At 45.5% G+C, this 21,962-nt stretch overlaps 1 protein-coding gene across 10 annotated transcripts; it reads left to right on the forward strand.

Annotated features, from left to right (window-relative positions):
* Positions 1–1,590: 1,590 nt before the first annotated feature.
* LOC124678668 lies at positions 1,591–11,520 on the forward strand. Of its 10 annotated transcripts, none has more exons than XM_047214535.1 (22): positions 1,591–1,959; positions 3,688–3,776; positions 3,874–3,975; positions 4,062–4,180; positions 4,396–4,671; positions 4,762–4,892; positions 5,040–5,086; positions 5,234–5,368; positions 5,449–5,570; positions 5,667–5,951; positions 6,133–6,260; positions 7,284–7,372; positions 7,843–7,887; positions 8,809–8,853; positions 8,963–9,016; positions 9,163–9,228; positions 9,331–9,450; positions 9,542–9,669; positions 9,749–10,045; positions 10,212–10,342; positions 11,047–11,148; positions 11,231–11,520. In XM_047214535.1, exons 2-22 carry the CDS (start codon positions 3,698–3,700, stop codon positions 11,322–11,324), a joined length of 2,595 nt encoding a protein of 864 aa, XP_047070491.1. In that variant the 5' UTR covers positions 1,591–1,959; positions 3,688–3,697; the 3' UTR covers positions 11,325–11,520. The 10 variants fall into 10 exon arrangements, with proteins under 10 accessions (XP_047070491.1, XP_047070500.1, XP_047070493.1 ...); XM_047214544.1 differs by having other exon boundaries at positions 11,047–11,116; positions 11,229–11,520; XM_047214537.1 differs by having other exon boundaries at positions 8,966–9,016.
* The last annotated feature ends 10,442 nt before the right edge of the window (positions 11,521–21,962 follow it).

Raw genomic sequence — 21,962 nt, forward strand, 5'->3', positions numbered from 1 at the left:
TTCATCCACAAAGTCCTGAAAGAGCAACTTACAGGGTGCATGTTCTGGACCTTCTAATGAACAAGCTATTCAAGAGCTGCAACCAGATCCATGGCAAATGAAAGCTTCGGTGGTAATTAGAACCTGCAGGCACTGCATCAGCAGCATCATCTTAGAAAAAAAATAAATCACATTCTAGTATACAATAGAAAGAAGAAAAACACAAACTAACATGTAAGATCTAACAATCCAGAACATTGTGAAGAGAAGGGAAGTTGTTGATTGGCTACCAGGGATGAGGAGGGAGATGAGACTCACCTTTGTCCGAGGAGATCCACGGAGGGAGAAGAAGGGGTGGGTGTGGCAGCAGCAGTTGGGGACAATGACGCCGTCGGCGGCGCTCCTGGTGGCATCCAGCGGAGGTTGGGGCTGCGAATCCGGAACAGCACGCCACGATTGAAGTCGGGGCAGAGGAGGCCGCCGTCGTGCTCGGGACGTCAGTGCGTCGTATACCGTGAGGCGTGGCCCTTCCTGTCCATCCGCCGTTGCCCTGCAACGATCTCAAAGGTTGTGGCTGAGGCGGCCGCGATGGGGAAGAAAGCAACGCCCGGCGCCGGCGCAGAGGAGGAGCCGGAGCAGGAATCGGCATCCGCGCGGGGGCGGAGAAGCGCGCCGCCGTTGCCCTGCAACGATCTCCTGCAGCAAAAGCTGCGGCTGAGGCGACCGCGATGGGGAAGAAAGCAACGCCCGGCGCCGGCGCAGAGGAGGAGCCGGAGCAGGAACCGGCAGCCGCGTGGGGGCGAAGAAGCGCGCCGCCGTTGCCCTGCAACGATCTCCTGCAGCAAAAGCTGCGGCTGAGGCGACCGCGATGGGGAAGAAAGCAACGCCCGGCGCCGGCGCAGAGGAGGAGCCGGAGCAGGAACCGGCAGCCGCGTGGGGCGGAGAAGCACAGGAGGTAGCGGCGGGGACATCAGGAGGCGTACGACTTGGAAGTCCGCCGGTGCAGAGGTGAGGGGAGGCCAGGGCCGCCGCCGGCAGTAGTCACACGCGAGAAGCAATGTGGATAGGGTTTCGCTAGTTCGGGACCTTTTCTTGACCTCGTTCTGATATTTTTTTTTTCCTCTCTTAGATTAGCCAATCAGGTTATGACACGTTGACCAATCGCTGTAGATGAATGGAGGATAGCGCCCAGCCCCTGCTCGGCTCGTGGCTATCGTGGAGAGCCCTGAGATAGGGCAAAGGGGTATGCACTTGCTTGTTCTCAATGATACTAGTACTACATGATACTACCCACTATGATCAGCCTAATAGAGTGTTAAAGTAAACTGAGAAAAAAATTCCCTTTTTACTCTGTCCGCGCCGACCGAAACGTCTTTGGGTGGGCCCGTTAGGGCTCGTTTGGTTAGTTGAATCCCGGCGGGTTCCCGGCCTTTTCCCGGGGAGATTTTTCCCCTAGTCCGGAGGTCGGGAATAGAATCCCGGAATTTTGCTCCTGTTTCAGTCTATTCCCGGTCGGGAATATTTTCCCGGGGAATTTCAGTCCCAACAGCCAAACGAGCCCTTAGAGATGCCCTTGGCTCCGCTGCGGAATCGCATCATCAGAAAACAATACCCTTGTTTGCACGAACGAGAGTAGACGAGCGTGCGGAGCGTAGGGTTTGCCGCCACCGCCAATTCAGGCCGTCCTCCGGCGAGGACGCCGGAGTAATCGGTCCGTCCCCAGCTTCTCCAGGGACCTCTCGCTCCATCCCATCTCCGACCGCCGCCGAGGTAGCTCCTCCTCCGGCAGCGCCTCGTTGCTCCGTCACCGGATCTGCACGACGCCGCGCCGCTCCCTGCTACTCGTCCTTCCCACGGTTCCAGCCCATCCGATGATTCCTCTCGAACGGTAGCCCCTGTGGGTCTGGGCCTCCCCACGGTTCCCCCGCCCTTGCAACTTGTCTCTGCCCCCGTCTCCACCCAGCTCTTTCTCAATCGAAGGTAAAGACAGTTGCTTTTACTTCTATATACTACTGTAGTTTGTTTCATACCCATCAATAGAATTGATTTGGGATATGCAAACAGACAGTTTTCTTCTTCTGTATTGGTTGTTCATGTGTGGTGACTATTGTATGCACAACAGGAATTGATGGGTGATAACTATTGTATATGCAGTAGGAATTGAATGTCTGATGACTATTTGCATGCAATAGGAATTGATGCGTGATGAATTTTTTTTGTATGCAATAGGAATTGATGCAATGCCCTGCCATAGAACACTATTCACACTATTTGATGCCATGCCATAGCACACTATTCACATTGTTTGATGCCATGCCATGCCATAGATGCATACAATTTGATACCAAATCATTACATTAGTTTAATCTTCTTTGTATCATTGACTGAACCATGACACAGAATTATACTCTACTTGCCTGCAGTCTGCATGAATTTCAATAAAACACTTTATTGACATAACATGAATGGTGATTAAAATTACCCGACCAACCTTCGAGCAAACATGAAAATTCTGGGGAAGGGAGAAGAATATGGAGCATCTGGCAATCAATTAGACAGCGATTAATTTCTTCTCTTTTCCTTCCATGCCAAAAAACCCTACACATAAAAATTGGCTCAAGTGTTTCCTTAGTGCCTGTTTGGATGTAGATATTCAGGCTTGGAATTCAGAATTGTTATTTATTATGGACGGCTGTTTGGATGGCTGTGGACTTGAGAGCTGGAAACCGACCCAAATACCAAACAGTATTCACAATGCTTGCGAGCCTAGCTCTACTTTTCCGAGGTCACACCCTCTGCATTTGCTAGTCACAACATGTTACAGAGCGTGCCGAGTGAGAGAATACCTGTTAATGACAGTGAAACTTCTGGAGAGGCGGTGGGGAAATAGGGAGTATTGGCTGCACGCTAGGTCATGTTCGCTCGACCTTGGAGTCGGCGGAGCTGCTGGTCGACCGTGGCGTGAGTGTGGGGTTAAACCATACGATCTGCTGGGGCTTCCAAAGGAATCGTAAGGAGGCTGGGGAGGCGTAGGAGGCGTGGTGGTTGGAGTCGGGGACGACATATGTTGTCAGCCGGAGTTGATGGTGAATCGAAGAGGGCTTGGGTGTTGAGAATGGAGAGAATATAGAGGCAGTTAACACTTGGGAGCATCAGAATGTGACAGCAGCTTAAGTATCCACCCTTATAGCTCCCTCTCTTAGCACGCTCTCCAGAGCCTAAACATCCTCCTCCAAGGAAAGGTCCATCTGCCGCTTGACTGGAGTCAAGAATTGCTCAAGTCCTTCTGAGCCAGTGGAGATCGGCCTGGTAACCCTGATTTTCAATTGCTCTTTTAGGAGGTAGTGCTTTAGGTTCCTCAAAGCCTACTTGGTATAGAGATGGCACCTTCTCAACAGAATAAGAGCCCTAATTTGGACCTTTAGCCTGCGTGCTTGTGCTTCAATCGTATCTTTCTATTCTCGTTTGCCCGTTTCTTCTCACCGTTGGTGATTTCATATCTGTTTTGCTCTGGGTATTAAGGTTAGCAGCAGCGAATTGGGTATTTGGTCCCTTCTATTTTCCTCCAAACCTAGTCGATTTCTGGTTTAACCTTTTTCCAGATTGGACCAGGCCGGCCTTAGGGATTTGATTGTGTAATTGTGTTTCCCAAGTCAAATTCTACTGTTTACAACAGCTGAAAGTTAGGATTTCCTTCCACATTTTCAGGGTTTGAAAGATGCAGAACGTAAAAAAAGCTGGTCTCACTAGAAGCTCAAATCAGGGGCAGCAAACATGCAAAGGAGGCAGACAGGCCAGTGAGTCACTGATTTCAATCATTTCACCTCTTTCTCTAGTTTATAAAGTTCTTTTCAAATCGCTCACAACTGTGACGTATAATGCTGACGTAACTAGGAATGAGCTCAAGTGATTTGGGTGAAGATGGATGGTGTGAACTTAGTCAAGAACTTGCTTCCAAGTTGTCTCCAAACATCGTCTCACTTGCTTCATTTCATGGTAATTGTACTGTTGTATGCGAATGTCATTTCCATTTTTGTATTTAATCATTAGTAGTTAACGACTGAAATTTTGACCTTATGTAGATGGGGCGATGTATTCACAATGCACAGGCATAGTCATAAGAAACAAGCAATCTGGTGCATCTTTCCTGACATCGTCAGATTTGCTTACTATGAACGGCAGGTTTAAACATTCATTAAAGGTGGGTGCTACCAAATTTACTCGTCTTCTTTGCTGGCTTATTTTTTAAGAGCATGCACTTAAGCGCATATTCATGACTGTGACTGAAATAAAACGAAGAGGTCTAGTGACATAAAAAAGAAAAGCTACTGGATATATCCTTGCTTCCTGATTTAGGCTGTTTGTAACCATCTGCTAATCATTATGTATACCTCTTGTCTTATTGCGTTGTCACAGATCAAAGTGCGTCTACCAAATTGCAGACTGCTTGATGGAGTTGTGCAACATTACAGATTGCCTTACAATATGCTTGTTATCACAACCGAGTACTTCCCTGATCTTCGCAAAGCATGCCTCAGTGACAGCGTGCAAGTTGAGTCGCTCACTGAGTTATTAGCTGTCAGGCGTTGCTATAACTCAAGCAAATTAATGGCCAGAAGTGGGGTAATGATGGAGGGTTCACATGGAGTTGAAAGCGAAGGATTCAAGTTTTCCACATGCCAAATCACTGCGGTGTGATGTCCATTTATCTCCTTCTCTAATTCTTTCTTTTGATTTTTCACAATTTATAACTTTCGTTTGTTATACTTCATTTCATGCTAGACTGGAAGCGGTGGACCTCTTGTTGATCCTGATGGGAATGTTATTGGGCTTAACTGGTATAACGATAGGGAAATAACCACATTTGTACCAACAAATCAGATTCTTGAGTGCTTGGTCGCTTGCGGATTCCGGTATGTCATCTAGACTTAAATCATTTAATCATACTGATGAAAATGCAGATTGCATTATGCTAGACTAGTAAGTTATTTCCGTGAAAGGTTGATCATATTTATCAAAACACTGTTTGCCTTAAGATGAGTTTATACACTCTGTTTCAGGTCCTCTATGCGAAAAAAATCCACACCCTCCAACTTCTGTTCAGAAGGTGATCTAAGAACAATCATTCCTTTGCAATTATTGTGCTAACTTCGATTTGTTTATCATTTCACAGCAAAGTACAAAGGCATACTGTATGAGATGTATTCCAACATATAGCTCAGTGTGCTTAAATAACGTCTCTTTTTCATTATAGGTAGCTATTGTCGAGATAGCTCAAGTCGGGGAAGTGAAAATGAGAAACAGGAACCTGGTGGCGTATGGTGTGAGCTTGATCAAGAACTTGCTTCAAAGTTGTCTCCAAGTGTCATCTCCCTTGCTTCATTTGATGGTGATTATTAATTCTAGCACATTTTTCATGTTTTATTTAACCACGGGTAGCTAATAACTCAAAATAATGATCCTGTGCAGGAGAGACATTGCATTCTGAATGCACAGGCATAGTTACTGATAGCAAACTATCTTCTCCCACTTTTCTGACTTCAAGAAGTTTGTTTAGATCTGTGTACGGTGAACACATCCTCACAATGACGGTTTGTACTGGCAGTTTTTCTGTACTTTGCCTGCTTATTTAAGATATTGATAATCATTTGTGTAACTCTTTATCTTGCTTTGCTCTGGTATTGTAGATCAAAGTGCGCCTTCCAAATGACAAAGTGGTTGATGGGTCGTTGCAGGATTATATGGGTTCTTATAATTTGGTTCTTGTCACCACTGACCCCTTGCCAGCCTTACCTGATCTTCGTCTAGCATGTCTCAGCAAAAGCATGCAAGTAGAGTCGGCTGCTAAGGTATTGGCTATAAGGCGGTGCTTCAAGTCAGGCAAATTAATGACCACCACTGGGGTGCTGATTGACAGTCCAAGTGGAGTTGTTAGCAATGAGCTTAAGTTGTCCACTTGCAAAATCACTGAGGTGTGTTGTTGGTTTCATCCCCCATTTTTCTACATGGACAAAATCAATGATTGTGCTGTGAATTCATGATATTAGCGGGTTATGTGCACTGAGCATGCGGGGTTCACCCAAGGTTGCATTTTCCCAGTATGTAGAATTGATTCATTTGTGCCAGACTGAGTTTAAATTATTTTTGTGCTAGGCTGCCAGTGGAGGACCACTTGTTGATTTTGATGGGAATATTGTTGGCATGAATTACTATGATACAGAAACAACTTCATATGTACCAACTAATTTTATTTCTGAATGCGTGGGGCCTGCTGTTTTCTGGTAAGATTATGCCCACATTTATGGTGCAACTTCTCCAGTTGCCTTGCTGTCTTCGTTGTTTTATATTCTGTAATATAGTACGACAGTATGCTAATTGGTTGAGAAAACATGATGTCTGCATTAGGGTCTTTGTGCCTATTAGCACCCATTCCTTCTGAGCTTGCTCTTCTCCTCACTATGCAGTATCTGTCCGGTTGCAAGTTCAGCATGCAGGGCCGAGCCAGGGCAACCTGTTTCTCCTGTGTTTCTCTCCCTACTGCTCTTCGTGATTACACAAACACAACCTAACTGGTGTAGAGAATAAACCAGTATAACACAAGTTATTCCTTGTAAACCATAAATTGGTGCTGATTCCCAACTAGAAATGAGTGCTTAGATGAGAGACCAAAGATAGGATCTGAAATAGTAGGAGTCATTACATAACCTAAACCTCCTATTCCGTCCGACCCAAATTAATTGACATGGCTCATGAACTAGGCAGTGCGGTTGCTCAGTTCACAGTAGTGATGGTTCTTCAGTAGCATCTATTGGATCTTCACATTCATTGCTCACATCCTTGCCATCATTCATGAATCATGATTCTTCTTTGTCATCGTATTTATTTCCTGATTCCTGATGTTGCTCTTGCTCATCTTCTTCCATGTGTGGGCAACTATTTGCATGACAACTGTTACCAATTATCATTCTTAAGTATATTCACCTTTCGGTAATAAGATGAGTAATGCCAATATCTGTTGTGAAGCATTCAACAAATAGTAAACAATTTGTTTACTGTAATTGAAAACCCTGCCCATACCAGATTAGGATTCATCTGAAAGTTTAGTCAAAAGTTCGTGCTCATACTAATATGGGACAATGGACCTCACATTTTCATCTTGAACTTCCGTATAATGTTTTTTTTTTCTATTTTATCATGAACTCTAGTTTTCTGATCTTGCCCTTGTTTTACCGTTCAGTTGATCTAGCTATTTGACGTCCATGCCTGAATATGACCCCTCATTTTGCATGGATTACTACATTCAGGTCGGGAAGTAAGGACGATGGTTGTAGTACAAGTAAAAGAAAGATCAGTGGGATAGAAACATCTGCAACACCCTATAACCGGTGGGAAGGTATGCTAAGCACAGTCACTCTTTAAGACTGCTATATGTGCACTACTGCACTGTTAGGCAGTTATTCATCATCGTCCAATGCTACGTTGTTTTTGTGTGAAATTTTCTTATATTACTCCAATATCCTACTTGCCTTAAGACCTCTAAAATTATGTGCACCATTTAGACAGTTCATCATTTTCCAATGTTACTTTAAGTCGCGCGAATTTCTTATTTTTGTGAAATCATCATATTTAGGTCACTAGCATGTTCCAGGTTGCTAGTTTATGGTTGTAATTTTTATCCTCACATATGTTCTGGCAACTAGTTTGTCCTAAAGCACATGAATGTAATGAAGTGCTTCCACAATTTCTAACTCCAAACCACACGATGACTTGAGGAAAGTCACTTATAGTGATAACTATCATAAATTATCATGCTAAGTACATGCAAAGTTCTCGATTATTAATCATTTCATTATATTGTACCAGAAGTCACTGATCACGTCGAGGCATCTCCTATCCTTGAGCCAACAGGTGAATTGAGCATGGTCATTTCTCTTATGAATTGTTATGCAAGTTGTTATCATATTTTAATATTAGGTTTTGATCATCACTGGATCATTTGTTGTTTTATCTTGTGATAGCAGAACTCACTGACAATGATCTCAAGCATACACTTGATCCCTGGCCATCTGGTGATAATGATGACCATGAATTGTTTCACCTTTGTTGCACTAGCGTTCGTTTTGATTTGCCTTAGCCATGGTGTCCGCATGGGAGTTGGACGGCAGGGTAAAAATACGATGATCTCCAGCGTGCCATTTTTTCCAATAGAAAAAAATAGCTAGTTTAGGAAAGAGAAGGATCGAACTAATGTTTTCCGAGGATTTTTTAGATGCACTACATTTACGTATGCAATGGGGAACCAAATAAATGACCATGGCAATACACCGGCATTCAACTAATCATTTTCCAATGTTATTTTGGGCCGCATGATTATTTCTCAAATTATCATATTTACGTCTCCTGCAAAAATTGCAAGGAAAGGCTGCATACAATGACCCAATGTGGTCCGACCCCTCCCCGGACCCCGCGCAAAGCGGGAGCTTCATGCACCGGGCTGCCCTTTTTTAATCATATTTACGTCGCTATCATGTTCTGCATTGCTAATTGTTGTCCTCATGTATGGTTAGTAACTAGTGAAGTACATGAATGTAATGAAGTGGTTCCACAATTTCTTATCCCAAACTACACGATGACTCGATGAGAGTCACTTATAATGATAACTACTTCCTCATCCATAATAAGTGTTGGGGCTTTAGTTCAATTTAGTCCAAATTTGAACTAAAACCTTGACACTTATTATGGATTGGAGGGAGTATCAAAAGATTATCATATTCATGCTAAATATAATGCATGTTCTCGGTTATTAATTATTTCATTATGTTGTACCAGAAGTCACTGATTACGTTGAGGCATCTCCTATCCTTGAGCCAACAGGTGAATGAGAGTGTTCATTTCTTGTATGAATTGCTATGCACGTGGTCATCATATTTTAATATTAGGTTTTGATCATCACTGGATCATTTATTGTTTTATCTTGTGATAGCAGACCTCACTGACAATGATCTCAAGCATACACTTGATCCCTGGCCATCTAATGGTGAGTCAGTGCTCCTGATTTTGCCATTCTTACTTCCACAAAGCCTGATGACCATGAATTGGTTCACCTTTGTTGCACTGGTGTTTGTTGTGATTTCCATGATCATTATTAATAGTATCATGAATCGCTTCACCCTGTTTTACCAGTATTCACGAGGAAAGTAAATATGATGTTAAGTTATTCTGGATACCCATTGCCAAGTTTTGCTGACGGTGAGCCAACTGCTATAGATTTTGATGAATATTTTCCTTTTCTTCACTTGTTGACAGTTTTGTTCTCACATCTCAACTATTGTGCCATGCATATTTAACCAGGAAGCATGTATTTGAAGGCTGATTTTGAAGAGAAATTTGACAAAAAGGGCTGTAGTAAATCTATTAATAGAGTTGCTTCAAAGATGTCCCGATATGTTGTCGCACTTGCTTCATTCGATGGTGATTATACTGTTGCATGCCATTTTAATTCTCTACATTTCCTTTTGTCTTGTTTGATCACGTGGTAATGATTGAATAACATCATGTGCAGACGAAGACAAAAGATATTTTGCTTGCACAGGTATGTTGATAAAATGCAAGGACTCCAGAACTAGAGTTCTGACTTCACTAAGTTTAGTTAGAACTTCTGGTGGTGAAAACAAGATTCGTAAGCTGAGGGTTGGTACTGCTAGTCACTATTTCATCTTGTCCATTTAAGATACTGGTTAAGTACTTAAGTCCCACTTCATTATTGCAGATTGAAGTGTGCCTTCCAAGTAAACAATGTGTCCCGGGGACATTGCAATACTATGATCCACACTATAATATGGCTGTTGTCAGCTTTTTCTCTGGTGTCAGCATCCGGGGTGTCAACGTCTTGGTTGCTCGTCGCCATCGAGTGACAGAACTCAGTGAAACGCCTCAAACTAAGGTAGTAGCTCTAGGACGTGGCTTTCGATCAGGCGAGTTCATGGTCACAAATGGGGTGGTGACTGGCGAACGAAGTAGGTTTGATTGCCAAGAGCTTCAGATGTCCACTTGTAAAATCACCAAGGTACACTGTTGACTTTTCGTATATCAGTTTGCATGTTCCGAATAAATTGTTGCATCAGAATGTGAATGAATATGAACTATCAACAACTATATCTGCAAGGCATTGCAAATATCGTACTTTCCCCATGTAACCCTTTGTTCGGTACCACATTGTTGTTCTGCTATAGGCCGGGATTGGAGGACCTCTTATAGATTTTGATGGGAACTTTGTTGGCTTGAACTTCTATGACGTGGAAGAAACTCCTTACCTACCAAGGAATGTAATTCTGAAATTATTAACTCGGTTAAGTGCAGAACGGTATGCCCTTTATATTCATTCAATCTCTTTTATTCTGAATGGTGCTCAATTACTTTTCATATGTTCTGTATAGTCGTATAGTTCTATTTTTTCCTTGAATACACGTGCTCAAATTCTTTCTGTATGCTCTATGTATTCATATAATTTCCTTTTTTCTTTGTCTGAAATGCAAGTGCTCAAGTGCTTTAGATGCACACGGTATTCAGGTGTGTTGGGGGGAGTGGGATTGATCATCTTCTATAGTTGAATCTTGGGCAATATACTTTACATTTGGCAGCTACAGAATGTGGATCAGTTTGGTTGTTAGTCCGTCTTTGTTCTTATATGACTCGGCGTTTTGAATTCGAAACTCATGGTGTATGTTCTTTACTTCATTTTGCATTTAGTGAATGAAATTTGACATTATAGTTTTGTATCGTTTGGAAATATATGACTCTTTGTGCAATGGTATCACATGGTTTCAACCATCTTTGCCAGGGGCTTATTTGACCTTTACTCTATAGATTGGAGGCTTGTTATTATATGTATTACATTAGATAATAAGTGATAGCTGATGTAAACTCATTATATATTATATATATTAGAGCCCAGCTAGTGTTTTCCAGTCTCACTCTACCCCATGCCATTAACATATTGCAGCATGCTTGACTAAAGGCGATTCAGTTATGTTTGGATTTAATAACCTTTGTTTGGTCTATTTGTAGGACTGTTGCTACCAATGTTACGAAGAAGTCCCATTTGAATATGGATGTTAGGAAGAAGTCCCATTTGAATACGGATGTTAGGAAGAAGTCCCATTTGAATAGGTACCTCCCTGTGATTCCTCCCAGTACAGTTTGTTTAACATAAACTATTCAATGTCTAACTTCAGAAAATATTCATGGACAGATGGCCCGTCCCAGACCCATACTGGGTTTATCCGAGCCGTCACCGTCAAGCGAGTCATCTGTCAGATGGCCATCTGTCAGATGGCTACGAATAGAAGTCTCGTGCTTGTATGAACGCCTATGTACTTAATGTTGTGTTGTGCTTGTATTTTGTATGAACACCCATGTACTTAACTTAATGGCAATATGGTGGTAGCATGGTTACATCATTTTATGACAATTAACTGCACGGGGCGAGAGTTTATGATAATAGAAAGCATTGAGAATCGTATTCCAATTTCTGCTATAGTAGTTTTAACCTTTGGAAGCGTGTATCAGGAAACCTGACGTGTTGTTACTTGGCTTGGGAGATAGGCGTCCGCATTGAGGGGCCTGACGTGTGACATTGCCGCGCTACCGCACTGGTCGATTGGGGTTGACTTTGCTGAATCTCATGTGGAAGTGTTCAACTGATCAACTGAAATTTGAGAATCGTATTCCACTTTTTGCTATAGTAGTTTTAACCTTTGGAAGTACGGCACCTGACGTGTTGGGAGATAGGCGTCCGCATTGAGCGGCCTGTCGTGTGCCATCGCCGTGTTACCCGTCTGGTCGATTTAAGCTGACTTTGCTATCGCTGTGTTACCCATCTGATTGCTTGAGGTTGACTTCGCTGAATCCCAAGTGGGATTGCTCAGTGAATTTGAGATCTTATTGATATCGTGCCCTTTTTCTTTTGGCTGAATCACTAAAGGGGTATAAGACAACTTAAATCAGGATATTTGAAAAGAAGAAAAATAGTCAAATAAAGATTCTACTAATAAATTAATGATTGGGACATTTAAAAAGAAGCAAAAGTAGTTCAATAATGATTTTAACGATAGGTGCATTGGAAGTTCATACTATGATCAACTGTTGATACCAGCTACACCTTATTTTTTGAGGATACACCCTGAAAAGTGTATGATAGTTCATTGAAGATATCCCAGACGGCTAATACAATGCCAAAAAACTATACTATACAAACACGACCACAACACAACCAAATAAGGGGAACGCCAACATTGGGAAGGCACAATCTAATGCACAGCCAACCCATAACCGCCTATACATGCATTTGGTTCCTAACCAGACCATGTATGGGATGGGATCGCGCTTGGTTGTAAAAGAGAGGGATGCAACGGATCACCGATTAGGATGGAGTGCTAATTTCCTGTGAGAAAATCGCTTCTATAAAAAAAAACCATTGACAACCTACACAATGGCTCGTTTGCCATCCAATTAAACAAAGCTTCAGTTCTTATGTACCAAACACAAGCAAATTCCAGTGCTTATTTGCCATGGCAGTTAGTCCATCGTTATGTTGCCTCCGTTTTTCTCAGTATATCCGAATATTCGAGTTTTGAAAAATAAAGGGAGTGATTATAAAGCTAGCTGTTTTTCAATTGAGGAACAGGCACATTTTTGCATGCAATCAAATGTAGACACCTGTTAAGGCTACACAATTAAGGTCAATTAAAAATAAGTGTGCTGGTAAGCTTCCCTCTTGGAACGGGAAATGCACCACGACAGGTGCTCACCTCTCAAGCTATCTACTATTTGACGCCCATCTCTATACCGCCGGGAACCTTCAACTACATTAATAAGATTGAGCGCGCCTTCCTTTGGTCGTCCAATGACCACACAACGGGAGCTATGCAAAGTAAATTGGGATATGGTTTGTCGCCCGAAGAAGTTTGGTGTCTTTGGTGTGATTAACATGGGCAAGTTTGCTATGGTCCTTCGGCTTAGATTGCCTTGGTTGAAATGGAAAGACCCAAGCAAGATTTGGGTGGGTTCCGGATTCCCATGCATGGTGGAAGATATGGATTTTTTCTATGCCACGACCATCATCACGGTTGGTAACGGCAAGAAACACCTTTTTAGCATGCTCCGTGGCTTGGTGGGCAAAAACCAATTGATATCGTGCCTCTTATATTCTCATCTCCTATGCACAAGAATTGAAAAGTGGCGCAAGTTTTGCAAGGCAATGCATGGGTTGGCAAAATTGACTTGGAGCAAGATTTCTCCCTAGAGCATTTATCCCAATTTGTGGAGCTTTAGGGCCACATCGACAACTTCAACCTCAACCAAGACGTGGACGATGACATTGTTTGGAGGCTCACCTCCAATGGCCAATACACTACAAAATCCACCTATGAGATGCAATTCTTGGATTCCACTTTATCTAGCCTGAACAAGTCGATTTGGAAGGCATGGGTCCCTTCCAAGGTGAAAATTTTCTCTTGGCTTGCTAACCAAAATAGGATTTGGATGGCCGACCATTTGGCTAAGCGAGGGTGGCCCAATTGTGGACTATGTCCTTTATGCAAGCAACGCGTTGAGTTCGTGAACCACCTCTTCGTCCATTTTCACTACACTAGTCTTTGTGAGAAGGCTAAAGAATGGTTGGGCATCTCCGAGCTCAATGTAAACCGTTGGGTGGACCTCTCCTTCCCGGTGTGGTGGAACATGATGTCCACGGGAGAAAACCGCAAAGCCATGGCCTCGCTCACCATGCTCATCACTTGCAAAGTTTGGAATAAGCGTAACGATAGTCTTCAACGACAAGCATGTGCCCTCGCAAGTCGTCTTCGGCAAGATTACAAAGCAAGCTAGACTATGGGTATTGGTCGTGCTAAAAGTTTGGGCCTTTTGATGCCGCGAGATAAAATTTGTAACATGTTATTTGTGGCAAATTTTTGCTATATTGTAAAACTTCTTCTTAATCAATAGATCGGGGCAGAGTTTTTGCCCTCGTTTAAAAAAAAAAGTCAATAAAAAACTCAGTTCTCAAATGTTTCTGTTTCGTTTCAACATAACAGCCAGTTTTTTAAGGCCACGTCCAATTTGAGTCACTTTGCTGTTTCTTCAATTAGTTGATCTGCAGGGTCTTTTGAGTCCACGAAAGGAAAATTCCAAGAAATGAAAGAAAAACACTGAAGACTAAAGAATATATGAATGAAGACTGAGAAATAAAAATTGACTGAAATACCGAATAAAGATAGAAAATGAATAAAACAAAGGAACTAAATATCCTGAAAATTATAATAATGAGAAAATTCAAAATTAATAAATGAGAAGCAAATAAAACGCCTAAAGCGGTCCATTTTCTAACATGAAGGGGGGGCGCCTTAGCGCCTAAGAGCATCACTAGTAGTACCCCTAAACCCTCAAACCCTCAAACCGTTTTAAGGGTTGAGAATGGGCATTTTTTGGCACGTTTGAGGGTTGAAAAACTGGGGCAAAGACTAAAACCCTCAAACCCAATCCTTAAAACGGAATATTCTGTTATAAGGGTTGGGTTTGAGGGTTCTAGTCTTTGCCCCAACCCCAACCCTTGAAACTGTCATATGACATATCACAAATTTCATCATCTCAACAACAGTTTGAAAGAAACAATGATCATTCTAATTATTATTACAACACCGAATAATTGTTTCAAACACATAATAAAATCATTCAAGTTATTACAACAATGTTTTTGCAAATGACAATAATATTTCGAATCAAATAGGACATAGAAAAAGTAAAACAATGGTAGATCATTGGCCTTGCCGCCGGCCATCCAACTGCCAGTGGTGCTCTACTAGATCATCCCGGAGCTGGGCATGAGTCTTTTCATTCTCAATCCGACGATGTGCTTCAAGAAAAGCTTGTACGGGAGAACTGTTTCTTTCCGGTTGCACACGGGTACCAACATTGTCATAGAAACAAGGCAGGTTTAAGCCTCTCTCATCCTCGAGGATCATGTTGTGTAGATTCACACACCATTTCATGATGTTCACCAAGGTTTTTTTGTCCCAAAAACGAGCTGAACCCCGAACTATGGCAAACCTTGCTTGCAAAACACCGAAATCTCTCTCAATATCCTTGCGGGCAGCCTCTTGTGCCTTGGTGAAAAGAGCCTCTTTTTTGGTTAATGGCACCCCATTTTTCTCTTTGATGGACTTCACAAGAGTTTCCCACTCGGGATAAATGCCATCGATGAGATAGTATCCCATTGAGTACTCATTGTTCATGACCTTGTAGTTGCAAGTAGGAGCATCCCCGGAAACTAATCTTGCAAACAAAGGAGACCTATTGAGCACATTGATATCATTGAGTGTGCCCGGCAAACCAAAAAATGCATGCCAAATCCATGTGTCCTCCGATGCCACGGCCTCAAGCACAATGGTTGCATCACGGCTTTTACCACAATACATGCCTTGCCATGCCTTTGGATAATTTTTCCATGTCCAATGCATGCAGTCAAGACTACCAAGCATCCCCGGCCATCCCCTTTTTTCATTCATCTCCATCAATCTCTTTGTATCTTCTTCATTGGGTGCTCGAAGATACACATCACCATACAACCGGATGACCAATTTTGCAAACCTACGGACGGACTCCGTGGTTGTATCTTGTCCAATGCGAAGATACTCGTCAGTGTAGTCCGCGGGTATGCCATAGGCGTGCACCCGCATTGCCGCCGATATCTTTTGGTACCCACTAAACCCCATGATACCGGCGGCGGATCTACGACGCTTGAAATAATCTGAGGAGACCGCACAATCATTGACAATCTTCACGAACAAACTACGTCGCATTCGGTACCTTCTCCGGAAGAGGCGTGGTGGGTATGTCGGTACCTCCGCGAAGTAGTCGTGCATCAATTGCTCGTGGCCGAGAGCGCGGTTCCGGTAGATGGTGACTCGCCCCATCTTCGACCCTCTCCTCTGATCCATCAGCTTCTTGCGGTCTTCAAACTCTTGCACGTCGATGAGGAGGCTCACCATCTCGACATCGTCGTCTTGAAGCAACTCCTCAATAATAACTTTCTCTCTCGGGCCACATGGAGGAGCACCTCATCTGAGAGGCGGCAGAGCGACGCATCGGCGCACCGCGCCAGATGGGTGCCGGAGCGCCACACGGGATGGGCGCCAGACAACCACACGGGATGGGCGCCGGAGCTCCGCGCCGGGCAGGCACCGCAGTGCTGCATCACCGCTACCGAGCACGCCGCCGAGAGGGGCAACACCGAGCGCTAGGAGAAGGCCCCCAACGACGAGCACGAGGAGGAGGCCACCGGCGATGAGCACGAGGAGGCCACCGGCGACAAGTAGATGGAGGCCCGCGACGTGTACGAGGAGGTTCGTAGCGACGAGCTGATGGAGGATGCTGATGTCGATTCCAGAGGCTGGCGTGATTTCTTGAGTTTTTCCTCTCTTTCACCCTCTCGATTTGTTGATTTTCTGATGCGAGTAGCATATGTTGGTTACCTACCTCTCGATTTGTTGATTTTCTGATGCGAGTAGCATATGTTGGTTACCTACTGATTGTGTTCCTTCTCCTACTCAAGTTTTCTTGTGAACACCCTTTTCAAATTGATTGCTGGTAGTTGATTAGTGGCGTGGTGTAATCCTATAGCTGCAGGGGCATTTTCTTTTGGTAGAAGATGGATTTCTCCAACTACGGCTACAGATTTTCAAGCTCTGAATGTAGTCAACCGTGTTACGAGCACCAATAGAAAACATGCAATTAGGCTTAATTAACCTAGAAATTGCGATTAGCAATCAGTATCTGATGAAAAGTTTAACCTGGCAACTAGGCATTATGAATCTGCAATTAGGGTCCAGATAATCTGGTAATAAGTAACGAACTGAACATGGCAGACTAGACTTAATTTTTTCATAATTTGTAATCTGGGAGCTAGGCATAATTAATATGGCAGGTAGGTATAATTAATCTGGCATTTTGTACATACTTTTAACACTATAGTTTGATGTGATAATTTTTATGGAGACACGCATGTGATAAATTTTCCTAGAGTAATATGTTTGTGGTACTATGACATTGACATTATAGTGCAAGGAATAGTGAAAAGTGGAGCTGACACACTGGGGTCTTTCCCGTATGAAAGAGCAGCTGCACGGGAAGTCTTTTGTGCGGCGCCGCTACATAGTAAAGTCCAACTTTAAATTAGTGCAAACTCAAGATGTAGCCTCCTCCTTTAGAGCATCCCAGCCGCTGGGTTCCCCACGCCCAAATCCGGCGAATGGATGTAAGTTTTGGCCCCGGGAGCCCATTTTTTCCAACGGCGAGCCCAGGATAGATGTAAGTTTTTGATAAAATACGACGAATTCAGATAAAAATGAGCGAAACTCAGTCAAACATAAGAGAAATTTAATGGTATTTAACACATATAGGCGAGTTCGTACATAAGTAGGCCGAATTCGTACAAAATTCGGCGTTAGGCAAACTAAAACTTAAACTAAAAGCGGCCTTCTACATGCCGAAATGGCGGTAGAAGGCCGTGTAGTCGCTGCCGCCGCCGTCGTCGCTGGAGTTACCGGTGTCCTGGGGAGGCGGTGCCTCGTACCAGCGGCTCGAACCCTGACCAGGGTTGCCGGCGCGTGGCGACGTCGGTCGGTAGAGGTCGTCGTCGCTGCTCTCCTCGAGCTTGACCAGCTGGACGGGCCTGGACGGGGCTTTCCTTGCCGAGGCGGCGAGTCGCCGTGCGGCGGCTAGGTCCAGCATCCGCTGCTGCTGCTCTGCCTCCTGGCGCTCCCAGTCCCGCCGGGACCACTCCAGCGCGGCGTCCATGGGCAGGGTGTTGTCGGCGGGAACCAGGTCCTACAGCGACCTGGCGATCGCCTCCTCCATCGTGGCGTCGTCCGCGCGCTTTGCCTCCTCCTCGGCGAGCTGGTTGGCAGCGGAGGTGGCGGCGGCCTCCTTCTTTGCGGTCTTCCTCTTTCGCCCGCGCGATGGAGAAGTTGGCGCCGGCTGGTTGCGGATGACAAGGGCGCCGCTGCCGCGCCGTCGTGTCGGCGTCGGAGACGCCGGCTCCTGCTTGACGGGGTAGCGTGGAGACACCGACTCCTTCTTGACGGGGTAGCGCGGGGCCGATCCGCCAGACCGAGAGGCGGATTTGGATCCTGACGAGGAGGAGGACGTCGCCATCCTCCTCGGCGTCCAGGAAATACCGTGTCGACGCGACACGGTAGCCGCCTCCGGCGTCCAGGAATGGGTGTCGATGTGTGCGAGCACATTGGCGAGGGTGCGGTTAGGCGCGCTCCACCACCGGCGGCGGCCGGCAACGTTGTTCCTTGCCGGAGGAGGAGGAGGGCCGTCATACGCGGCGAGCTCGCGCTCGTACCTGCGCCGGAAGAAGTCGCTCCACGAGTCGTAGTTGTCGGGGAAGAAGCGCGGATCCGCGCGCTGCTCGTCACTGAGAGTGACGAGCACGCGTCGATCTCCGTCTCGAGGGCGGCCCGAGTCGTCGGCGGCGGCGGGATCGGGACGCCGCCCGCGCTGAATCGCCACCCTCCCGGCGCGCGGAAGTCCGGCGGCGCCGGGTTGCCCGCCATGTGGAGAAGCCAGCCCTCCCATTGGTGGAGAGAGCGACGGTCGAAGCCATTGTTGGCCGCGCCGTTGTTCGCCATTGTTTGTTCGCCGCTAGGTCTCGCTCGAGGTTGGGGAAGATTGGGGAAGATTGAGCACAATGAGCGTGGTGAATGCGGCCAGACGTGGTAGTTCAGCGATAAATAGAGGATGACGCGCGTGAAACCGAGGCAACGACATTAACTCGCCGCGTAAAAACGACGTGTCCGGCGAAGACTGACCGGCGGCAGCCTTTTCTAGCGCGCGGAAGATGATGCGATGAGGACGACGATCGGTCTCTCTCGCTGACAATTTGGGGCCTCCATCCGTGCGGGAAACTTTCTCGGCGGTTCCCACGCTTTTCTCTCGTCCGGAGTCCCTGAGCGCTCCCCGGGGGGCCGGGAATGGCCTGGGCTCTCCGGACGGATGAAAGGCCTAATCCGGACGAAATTGAGGAGTCGGGGGCGCGACTGGACCGTTTTCGTTCATCCGGATAAAAAAAGACGTCCTGGGGGTCTCGTCGGGGAGACGGCTGGAGATGCTCTTACCCGGGTTTGGGACCAGCTATCACAAAATACATGGAATATACATGTGATAGGAAAAAGCTGCAGGAGAGTAACATGTACTAGAAGAATAGTTTCAGTCTGAAAAATTAAAATGCCCCAATAGTTTTCCCTGATTTTTTTAATTGCAGGAACAAACTCTCCAGCCAATAAATCATCAAAGAAGAACAAGAAAACTAAGGATGCAGCTCAAGTAACTCATCAACCGCAAGGCAGATATAGCTGAGAAGCATCTACCTCAAGCGTTCCGAAATGAAGACAAACAAAAGTGCAAACAAAGACGCAGCGGAGAAGCATCTATGTAAAGAGTTGCAATATGAAAACACATAAAAGTCAGATATCATAATGTTCCTTTTGTTCCTAGAGAATTTATTTTTGTACTAATAAGCAAATAAAATGAAAGAAAAGTTTACTGGATGCAACAAAGTATGATTCAACATCATATAAAAATGTTTGTAGTTCTAGGTGGCTACAAAATGTGCACATTGTCAGTTATTTTACATTGCAAGTTATCTTAGAATCTTTCTATGGTTATACGAAAAACTGAACAAAACGTGAACTCTTGTATCTTAACATATTTCTAGATTAAAAAGCAAAAAATATGTAAAGTCTCCATAACAGTAATGTTACCAGACAGTTTGAGTATAAAACCCTGTGACCACCGAAAACAGCACAGATCCAAATCCAATAACATGTTGCAGACAAAAAAAATAGCAGTCTGCCTAAGAGCATCTCCACTCGTCTCCCCACAGAGCCCCCCACGGCCACTTTTTTTCATCCGGACGGCGAAAAACGGTCCAGTCAGGCCTCCGGTTCCTCGTTTTGGTCCGGATTTGAGCCTATTTTCGTTCGGACTGCCCATGCCATCCTCGGTTTCCCGGGGGTCTCCCGGGGACTCCGGATGAAGCTAAACCAACCGCTCACGCCCATGTGTCTCCTCTTTCGTCCGGATTCCCCGAGCCATCCTATTTTTCCCCGAGAAACGCCGCTTGGGGAGCACACGACTGGGAAACTACTCCTCCCCACGCCAAATCTTCCTCCAATCCGGACGAAAATTTCGCCGGATTTGGGCGTGGGGAGCGCCAACGAGTGGGGATGCTCTAACAACTTCCAGAAAGCAAATGCACAAAACAACTAACATGCATCAACTCCATGGAATAATCAAGCACATGGCACAAGGACGAAGGTGTTGACAAAAATACTAACACGGTATAATACAAGCACATGGTGCTGCTTCCTAGTGGTTTTTGTGTCGCCAAGTTTTGTCTACCAATTTTGGTAAAGTTTTAGTTATTTTGGTAATGGTCACTTTTGACAATTTTATCAGGATGCCTACTTTGAGCCCCTGTGGTTAATCTTTTCTAAACTAAACTTTCCCATTTCATTGCCCATCATCCAAGAACACATCAAAGTGAACAACTTGGTGTTGGCCAACCTTGCTGATTCATTTTCAAATGATTTTAAATAGCATCCAAAGTGGCAACTTTGAAACAGATTTAAGATCACCTCAAAATATGAATTTCACCAAATCAACTTCATTTTGCAAACCAATGCCACCAAGGTATGTCAAACAATATTAGAATAACACCCATAAAATAGTTTGGCAAAATTCAAAATATTTTCTCTTGCGGTCATTTCAACAAACACCTTGTGTGCAAGAATTAGACAATTGCATACACTCTAAAAACCAATGGGTTTTAGCCTAAACCCTAGCCCCATTTGTCACCCACAGTGTCCTCTGTCCTCCCTTGACCTCACCATGTCCTTGCAAACCCTATGCCTTGCTCATTTGCACCATGACATGGCCATGCCGTTCCCTTGGTCACCTCCACCATGCTCACCATGTCACCCTCCTTGCTAGCCCTGCTCCTCATGTCAAATAGGCTTGCCTCACTCCCACAAACCTGCTCGTGCCAGCCCAAAGAGAAGACGAGGTGTGAATCAACGAGGCAGGGACACGCCCATGCCACCCAGGCACGGCCACGTCCCAGAGCACGCCAGGGCACGGCTTCGCCCCGTCGCTGCTGACCTCCCCATGACCTCTCCTTTCTCCCACGCACTCGCCCCTGACCCAGCTACCCCCAGGACACCTCCGTTTCCCCGCCTGAGCCCTGTAGCCGTCGTCACTGTCGATGACCATCCGCCACAGTACCTCCTGGACACCGACGTCACCGCATGCTCCCGTCCACCTCCTGCTGCGCCATGCCGCGCACTAGGACCGCAAGGCCATGCTGCATCGTCCTTGCTCCTCGCCCATGTCCCTCCGCCGCTGTAGCACCGTCGCCACCATCCATCTGCCCGTGCCCCGCTGCTCCTCACCGAGCCTATATAAACTGGCCACCCCGGCCTCCATTCTTCACACCACTCGACTCCCCACTCCTCCCTGAGCACCCTCGACCTCTCGCCCTTCCACATTGCACCCTCCCGATACGTCCAAAACGTATCTACTTTCCCGAACACTTTTGCTATTGTTTTGCCTCTAATTTGTGTATTTTGGATGCAACTAACACGGACTAACGCTGTTTTCAGCAGAACTGCTCTGGTGTCTCGTTTTTGTGCAGAAATCCAACTTTTGGGAAAAACCTCGGAATTTATGCAGAAGGCCCTATTTTCCCAGGAAACTAACGGAGCCAGAAGGGCAATTGAAGTGGAGGCCCGAGGGCCCCACACCATAGGGCGGCGCGGCCCAGGGGGGGCCCGCGCGGCCCTGTGGTGTGGCCCCCTCGGCCGGCCTCCGACGCCCTCCTTTGGACTACTTATTCGCCTCGACCTAAAAACGCCTGGAGGGAA

The sequence above is a fragment of the Lolium rigidum genome, chromosome 7 (genome assembly GCF_022539505.1).
Source record: "Lolium rigidum isolate FL_2022 chromosome 7, APGP_CSIRO_Lrig_0.1, whole genome shotgun sequence".
NCBI classification, from domain to species: Eukaryota; Viridiplantae; Streptophyta; class Magnoliopsida; order Poales; family Poaceae; genus Lolium; species Lolium rigidum.